Source organism: Neodiprion pinetum, chromosome 4 (assembly GCF_021155775.2).
Source record: "Neodiprion pinetum isolate iyNeoPine1 chromosome 4, iyNeoPine1.2, whole genome shotgun sequence".
NCBI classification, from domain to species: Eukaryota; Metazoa; Arthropoda; class Insecta; order Hymenoptera; family Diprionidae; genus Neodiprion; species Neodiprion pinetum.
The window spans coordinates 33,444,507-33,453,568 of NC_060235.2; the positions used below are offsets into that span (position 1 = coordinate 33,444,507).

The window sequence follows — 9,062 nt, forward strand, 5'->3', positions numbered from 1 at the left end:
ATAGTTGGACATTACTGTACATAAATACGTATATCAGCATATTTTAAACGTCGTTTATGCGCTAGGCGTTCCTATTCGATTCTTTCTTCAACCGAAATATGCCGTGTTATTTTGTGTAGATTTTTTTTAATTAAATGTAATTTATTCCAATAATATTATAAAACATTGCGATGAATTAATTTCAAGAGCAATTTTATTTTAATTTGTATATGCACCTCTGACATAAGTATTAACTTGTCTAACTTTCGTATTCACGTCTAGTGCGTGGTAAAACCCACGAAGTAGTTAGTATTACCTCGTGGTAAGACCGTAGGTAAAAGGAATTGAGCAGCCTACCATGCACATCGATATGTATGTCCGGTGGCCTATAACCAGGCATGGGAACATCGTGACGCACATCATTGACATTGATCATTATTTACTGTACAGTTACGTAAATGATATTTTCATCAATTATATTATGCATTACTGAGAATCAGTTTATCCATTAAACGAATTTCAAGGTTGTCACAGCACTTCGCATGAATCATATAGAACAGTAAATACTAATTACTTTTTGGTGTCTTTTCACAATTATCGTTTGAGACGAAATTAAAAAAAAAAAACTACAGTATTATAATTTGCATACACGATGCATACAGTCCAAAGTCTGTTAGGTAATAGATCTTATAGTACATGAATTTTTTTGCATAAAATCCAATTAATAGTTACGAGTAGGAAAAGCGACCAAACTGCATTCGTTTTCGGTACCCGAAGCAACGGTTTCGTTAAAATTAAATGTTTTTAATTTCGGTTTTAATTTTAACAAACTGTAACAGCATGTTTGGGAGGTACAGACGAAGAGCTTGATAAATGTATTATGTGGATTAATTTTATTGCGTACGCACTCACGTACAGTAGCAGGTTGTCTATGGACATGAAATTAATGTATTTTCACATTCCGGCGAATGCGGTAGACAACAACACGTGCATAATTTGAATAAATAAAATGACAAAGCAGCCGTTAACAATAACATCTTAAATATATCACATGTAATTGAGATACAAATGGTGAAATGATAATAAATAAATCTCTCTTTACGGAACGTTAAATACATAATTTGATCTTTGCTGTCAGTTTAGAAGTGATAAAATCTCATGGTTTTACCGAAACGTTCTATTCAAATATGTAGCACATATGGACTTACGTAAATTCTTAAAATACTACAGCTTATAAATCACTCTAACAGTAATCACTAAAATTAGATACTGTCTTGAATGTATGTTATTTCGAAGCAAAGACTGTTGCAATTTACTGAAGTACTAAATATCGTAGAAATAATTCAACAAATGGATTTTCAATAGTTTCATCGTTATTTTTTAATAATTGAGCTGCAAAATTTTATCTTATATATATCATACGTATATACGATTTAATTCGGCATGTAGACGTATCATTCATTTGAGCATGAATTTTTCAATTAAATAAACGGAATAGAAAACGGTAGAAAATTAAAAGTAAGAATATATTATATTTATAATATATACTTAACGTCAATAAATTAGGTAAATTGAATAAATAAAAAAATTTAGCATACATATTAAATATAAATTAAATAAATTACTAAAATTTATGACATGTACGAAATACTTTCGGAAAATACCATCAGTTACACACACCGTACACTACATCTATTCGCCAGTGCAGACCATATTACGCTCGGAATCTTTGATATAAATTCTTTTTTTTTTTTTAATATATAGAGAATGGAATATCAAATTTTCGTAGCGCAGTTCTTGTTACGATTAACGCACGAGACATATAGTCGAATCGTTTGATTCACCTTAAAAAAAAGGAAGAAAAAAAAAATTTAGACTAAAGCATAAAAATTAAACTAAAAATCAGACGGCAGAGTTTTTCCGCTAATACTGTAGAGGGACGAGGGCTGAGAACCTCTCGGTTGACTTCTTAAAACATCTCCGTAAGTTTTTCAAATTATACTAATTGTTCCTCCGTCTCCTCCCCTTGTCGATGTTGATGGTTGTTCTGGAACCAAAAAAAGGCGAAACATGAGTTGACATGAATATGCCAAGATGAATTAATGCTAACACGGTTCACATGCTACAAATTGCGTAAATCACGAGTGTAGTTTATTAGAATTCTAAATTATTGCTACAACTCTAATTAATTAATAGGTTAGTCAACGGGATGATAAGTCTCGCTGATGGAAATTCCCTAACGATTGAATGCACCGACATTCGCTATGAGCGTGTGTGATAAAGTAGACGAAATAGTTGAATCAAACTTTATATTATAACGCGTACTCGTAATTAATTTCACCTGTGAATGAGATCATTCAAATTCAATAAGTAAAACGCGTCTAATTGGTTATGAAGTGGTACAAGTTGCTCTACCCGAATATAAATTGCGAAACTGCAAGTAATTATATGAGTCAGCTGATGTTTCAGATCGTGGAACTCTGAATTCTGCCTGACTTCAAAAATTGCAATATTCATTTGTATTTTCTGGCCAGATGCAGTCAGTGAAAATGACAATTAGTAAGTACTGTGAGGCGTATTACAATTATTAGTTCGTTGAAGCGGATGCATGTGCCACGTTAACTAAATGGAATCTGTTTTTATCAGTCTATACCCGATGAAATCCTACTGTTGTGAGATATGAAATCAAGGTCCATGTTTGCATAGTTTTCTCATTAAATAGAGTGCAGTAGTGAAGGAGGTAAAAGATCGACATTTACGAAAAAATTTTATCACTCCTTCCACGAAGAAGAAAACAAATTCGGTGTTTTCCTAATTAATAAAAGGTTCAGCTATATTTTGCAATAAGATATGTAAAATCGGTTTTAAAGAATAAAAGAAATTCTCCTGAAAGTCGAGTAGTATGAACTGCGGTAAAAATTATTATTATATACCATGTACTGGGTATAAAGCAGCGAGTAGAAACTGAACTTACAAAATACGATTGAAAAGATTCGTCACTTTCTTGACCAGCGGACAGAGAGTCTCGTTCTTCAGCTTCTTGCAGAAGCCGTTGAAGTCTTTGAAGCCCACTTTCCATGGATCGCCGCCTGCGGCCACTAAAACAGAGAAGAGACAAAGATAAATTAACGCGCGGGTCAGGATAAGGTGCGAAAAAAAAAGAGAAGAACAATTAACAACAAACAATTACTGAACCGCACTGAGATTGTGGTAAACAATTCGAATATGGTTCGCGCCATTCTCATTGCGTGACAAATTCTACAACCCGGAAGTGAACGCGAACTCACCGGCATCTAATTGTAATTTAGAAGAATAAGATGCGTTTGCATTTGCAGCGAAGCACATGCAAGTGGAGGAATAAACCGTTAGTTGTGCACAAAAGTGTCGTTTCTTCTTCTTTTTCTTTTTCATTCTCTGCGGCCCCGTTTTATAAGGAAGGAAGATATAAATGCAAAAGACTCGAGAACGATAACCGAGTTAAATGCTCCATTACCGGGACAGTGACAAATTGACGGGGTGTAGATATAAAGTAGGTATTATTGCGTCAGGCTTTTGCCCGCTGCAGATTTAATTACCGTAGGAACTTCTTTGGCATTTTTTATATTTCTTAATACATTAAAAGAGAGCGAGGTAAGACAGGTAACGGAATATACTTAAGCAGGTACGTGTTTCATCTGAAAAGCATCCCACTTGTTCCCCGAAAGGACTACATAGAAAAAAAAAATATCGTGTCAATTCAATTTCACACGTACGCGGTAGATGTGTGTAAATATTTTGCGGAGCGTTCCGAAAAATCAAATTATTCCATTATGAAGTTTTGCAATGTTTCGATCTCCGCGAATGATTATCGTTCGATTCAAATGTTAAATTTAATTCTAAGAAACGATTAAAGTATGTCTTTTAATCGACTAACTCAGATTGGTGAATAGTTCGAAAAGCGACTTGAAAGGGATTATTATTGGCAGCTGAAGAAGTTAATGCGTGTAGTGATCACTCGGTCTGGAATGTCGGCACTTCTCATTGTCAGCTTATCTTTCACGTAAACGACGAATGCTCCGGTACGCATACGCGCGTGATAAAATTTGATAAAATTTCGAATCGGCCACTGACTCACTAGACGGTAAAATGGTATAATGTCAGGTATGAAATATGATGACACATTTTCACCGATCAATATAGTAATTACAATGCTTTACATTATCGCGTCTGGACTTGTTAATTCAATATCGATGCTCGTCGATTCGCAGAAAATCGCTCACACCCGTGCCGTGTATGCAAATGTACATATAATGTTACTCATCACGCCTGTTGTTTTTTTTTTTCCTTTTACAAATTTATTAACCTGTGGTTTCAACCAGTAAAATTGAAGAAAGCGTGCAAGGAGTATAAGACGTGTGACCTGGAGGTGGAATTAGACCCCCGAACGATTGAATGACGTGAATCATTGATTGAAAAAAAAAATCAAGCGTATTTCAAATTAAAATAATACTAGGTAACGGAGTAATTATCGATTATTTATAAAAATCGTTGAGAGAGAATGAAGAATTTTTATTCTTCGTATTCAAACGCGCAGAGAAATACCACCCGACAATCTCACGTAACAACGTGTCATTAGAATCGTTTGTCCGATAAGCGCCACGACCAATCCAACTTGAATAAGGGTAGACCGAGATCAATTTTCACGCGTATCGGACAAACATATGTATCAATATAGGGGATCAGAGGTATGAATATAACGTTTAGACTTCGCACGTAAGCTTGAATGGATTTACGGGTGGACGTGTTTCAAATTGCAGCAAAGTGTATAACTCTTTCCAATTTTCTAATTGATAAAACGTGCACAATTGAAGTAGACACGTATTAACGAACACAAGATTAGGTGCAAGTGGACGTGCAGCCTAAACTAGAAAATCCAACGGAGGATTGCCACTCTGCACGCCGTGCACGACTTATTATACCTGATAAGAATTGTATCCAGTTTTTACCGGTTTTCTACCGAACACTTTGTCGTTTGCACAGATACATTAATAGATTATTTCAGTAGTGGATTGTGCATGCCCACGTGATCGTTTTGCACGTATATTACATACGCACATGATGGGACATGTAACAATCACGACTCGCGCTCACGTCGACGATGGTTTCAGTCTGTACAATCGGTTAAGAAATCGTTCATAATTTACGGTCTGGCATATTCGGGAGTTCCCTTTGGTTAACAAATTGCGAGGTTAACGTTGTCATCAATTTCGTCTGGCACGTCAAGTGCCTGAGATCCGGAAGCACGTCAACGAATAACGAAACTATAAAGAGTTTTCAGGTTACTATGGTCCGACTGCGAGACGTTCAAAAGCCACTCTCTCTCTCTCTCTCTCGCTGTCTCTTTCTCTGCCTCTTAACGAACATCAAGTTATAAGAAATGTTTCACGCGGTAGAAGATTGGCAAAGTTCATCCGGGAGAAGAAGAAGCGACATTAATTTGGAATACGTAATATACTTACATTATAGTCGGATCTACTTGGCCGAATGCAACGGGTACGGTAACCAGCCGCCCACGTAATTTCGACAGTGCCAATAACGTCTCAAGTTCCGCCAGACGCTGATCGGATACTCGTTTCTGCCTGCTGTAATCATTGCGAAAGAACACAGGTTCAATTAAGCCTTCTCATTCGAGTGACTTACGCAAGCGTGAGAAACCGTCCCAAGCTTCGAACATTATTTCCGTATTTTCAATTTTTGGATCATGTCTGTTTAAAGATTCAGCATTATTGTCATCTGACATATTTCACTATGCCAATAAATCACTTGACTGCGTGCAATGTCTAGAGAAGTAAGCTTAGCGTGACGAAATTTTCGTTTGAATGATCGGTAACTTCAATCTTATTGCATCACTTTACACGCATAGACGATTCTACGTACAGCTCGTATACACCAATGAACTTTTACGTCAACGAAGATAAAAAGTTGTTAACGATAAGTGGAACAGAGATCTGTCCGCGTGCGTACGCGTGTCTCGTAACATAATTGCACGAGAGTGAACGTACTGCGTTTTAAATGTTCAACACACGCATGATGGAAGCGCATGGTAATAATGTCGATGAATCTCTCATTCACTCTGCGTGCATGTCGTTCAATTCCGTATATACATACATATATACAATATATATGTACGTATATATATATATATATATATATATATATATGTGCGTATGTATGTATAATTCGTATGGGAGAAAAATACGATAAATATGTGATACATTCGCTCGTGCAACTTTGATAATTATCATTCTATGTGTAATATACGTGGTGACACAGCAATGTTCAAGATTATCGTTCACCGAGTTGTCATATTTATAACGTATACGCAAAGACGCGGAAGTTGAGCTTTAAGTGAAACGAAGTTTGGTAAAATTAAGTAATTTTATGCAACAACATGGGGAGAAACTTTCGTCTTTATGATAATACCAAAACTACACAAGACATTGCTATCCCTTATTATAATTTCGCGTGTAAATATGTACATATATTCTTGAGGATTAAACGACCTCGCGCAAAGTATGCCGGTTGCGAAAAGTAATAATAAAATGGCGGAAACCGCGCCAGGCAAAACTTGTTGAATTTAACTGGGCATCTTTGCGACGCGAGAGTTCAAGTTAGCTTCCATCTTTTATTTCTCTGTAGAAAAGAAAAAAGAAAAAACAAAACGCTAATGCAAAAGAAAGGTGAAGAGAAAAACCAATCACGATCAATGAATTTCTATATGATTAATAATTTGTAAAGATCAGTATGAAAGTTGCCTTCTCAAATTCTCAATTCTCAATCCCAGGCGTGCAATTATCAGGCAATATTCAACTCTTCACAATGGGTGAAAAAATTGACAATTTTGCTAGCCGATGTCTCGGCCAGATGATCAATTATACGATAATTATTAAAAACTCGACGAAAGAAGTTTGTTCCAACCTGAGAGGTCCCGATGGTCGAGCATCGGTGTCTGTAGCCAGCAATGCGAGAATCAGAAGAACGGCACCGGCGGTTGTGAAAATGGTCATCCTCTTGACTGGCGAACTCATTGTTTCACGATATGGGAATGTAATTACACTTGCGAAGAACTCGGCGAATGTACGAAAGAAAAAGCAAACAATAATAATCACTCAGGGGGTTGACGACGATTGCGACACTTGCAGGTTTGTAATCTCTGCTGCACTGCGATCACGAAAAGTGGGCACAGATACGAATAACGAATAACGAGTAACAGTAAAAGTAGCAGTAGCAGTAGTGGTGGTGATAGGCAGTGACGTTAACGAAACGAGGGTTTGTTTAACGTCGAGAAGATCGTTCGGCGTTTGCAAACTTTGCTTCTTAAATCTTTTTTTCTTCGATATATCTTCGCAACGATGTTAATAACGACGTTTCTTTTCTTATACAACTGTTTGTTGAATTTTTCTTCTTCTCCTTTTTCCTCTCCTTCTTCTCTTCCCTTTTATGTAGGTATAATATGTCTTTATCTCTCCGCTTGTCTCTTGCGAACTCTTGCACGGTGCTGACTTTGCTCCGTATATATACTCGGCGCCCAACCGACGCTCCCCCCTCTTCACCCGCTGCAGGTCGGGTATAAGTCTAACTTGATCCGCGATAGGGAGACACCCACTCTTTTTACCGAAGGAACTTTTCCCCGAGATTTTCATTTTCCTAGGTTTCCTGCAGGACAACGGTTTCAAAAAAAAAAAAATAAACAATATAAAACTACAGTTTATAGTTCTCATTCGAGACTTTGATTCTTCCTCACCCGAATAAATTTTATATTTTATCCGAATAGCACTCTTTCGGCTAATATCATTTTCCGCAACTTGATTCTGCGATAGTTGATCTCTGATCATCGCCTCGTTTTTTTTCATTTTTTTTTTCTTTTTTTAACTTCCGCTACGCGATGGCAGATAAATTTTTACAATATCCGGTTGAACTTACCGATGACTCGGTGACAGATTCATGTCGGACACGTACTCAAACTCATCATTTCGTAATAAGCGGATATAATTAATCGATCTCGCCGATTCGCGTACAGCGTTGCATGCGCGATAGTAATTATACACAACATCTGAACAGTTTCGGATAAAATATTTTTGCATTAAATGCAAAAGGGATTGCAAGTAATATAATAGAGAACTAAGCGTTATAATGCTGCGTCTTTGATTGTTTAAACAATAGGCGCGTCATTGCATTGATGTCAGATGTAAATTATATACCCCGTATCGGACAGAATCGACGTATAATTATAGGAAATATACGGACGCGTTATCCGTACGGCGAAGCCGCGTGGCCTGACTTTTGAACAGCTGTAATGTCACGGTATTATACCTATAACGCAAGCGTGCACGCACCTATTTACCTGATTTTCTCGTATTACTCGGGACTGAAACTGCGTTGTTTACCAAGCATACGATGAAATACAAAGGGGGCGATAATTATCGTCAAAGCGAGTCGTTCGAGACGTTAATTAATTGCAAGATAAAAGCCCGCGCGTATGGCTAACCGCGATGATCGTTTCCGGCAAGAAAATTGGACAATGGCGCATCTCTGGGAAAACTAATGCGAGCCGGCAAGGCAAAGAAAAAAAAATGATATAACAAATTCCCTCAATATGTACTGATTTAAAAAACGTCTCTTGAACTCTGCAGGATTGAACTGAATTCGATCAATCCAAATGCTTCGACTCTCCTGATTTGTGTTTCTTTTTTATTAACTGGGGTGTGGTAAAATCTTCGTCATTAAAGGTTTGAAAAATAAATCGCGGGTCGAGAAATCCGTTGCAGCTTTTTTAACTAACGCGTAATTCCTTCACCTTAAAGTTCTTACCATCTTTTAGCGAGCCGGTACGGCAGTAAAAACTTACCGGAATGATATGCGAAATATTGACGCTCCGAGGCTTTTTGTTTATCACACTTTCCACATCATCCACCCTTAACGATACTCATCGTTCTTCCCATGGTACCATAAATATATACTTTCATACATCAATTACGCAAATCCCCCGCATTAGAAATCGAGATAAAAGCTTTCGCATAGAATGTAGAGAAACTTCTTTCTTT

General features: G+C 37.0%; 1 protein-coding gene across 1 annotated transcript; it reads right to left on the reverse strand.

The window, feature by feature from the left end:
• Positions 1–1,664: 1,664 nt before the first annotated feature.
• LOC124216626 (uncharacterized) lies at positions 1,665–7,519 on the reverse strand. Its single transcript, XM_046621331.2, has 4 exons — positions 6,937–7,519; positions 5,478–5,600; positions 2,954–3,077; positions 1,665–2,026 (listed from the first exon to the last, which is right to left on the reverse strand). The coding sequence occupies exons 1-4, from the start codon at positions 7,044–7,046 to the stop codon at positions 1,976–1,978; spliced, it is 408 nt and encodes a 135-aa protein (XP_046477287.1). The 5' UTR covers positions 7,047–7,519; the 3' UTR covers positions 1,665–1,975.
• Between the last annotated feature and the right edge of the window lie 1,543 nt (positions 7,520–9,062).

Excerpts from the sequence above, each read along its gene's own strand:
- LOC124216626 (XM_046621331.2), bottom strand. The coding sequence starts at position 7,046 with ATGAGTTCGCCAGTCAAGAGGATGACCATTTTCACAACCGCCGGTGCC. Across the intron at positions 5,601-6,936 it reads CGACCATCGGGACCTCTCAG|CAGGCAGAAACGAGTATCCG; the intron begins GTTGGAACAAAC and ends CAATGATTACAG. Across the intron at positions 2,027-2,953 it reads AATCTTTTCAATCGTATTTT|AACAACCATCAACATCGACA; the intron begins GTAAGTTCAGTT and ends TTTTGGTTCCAG.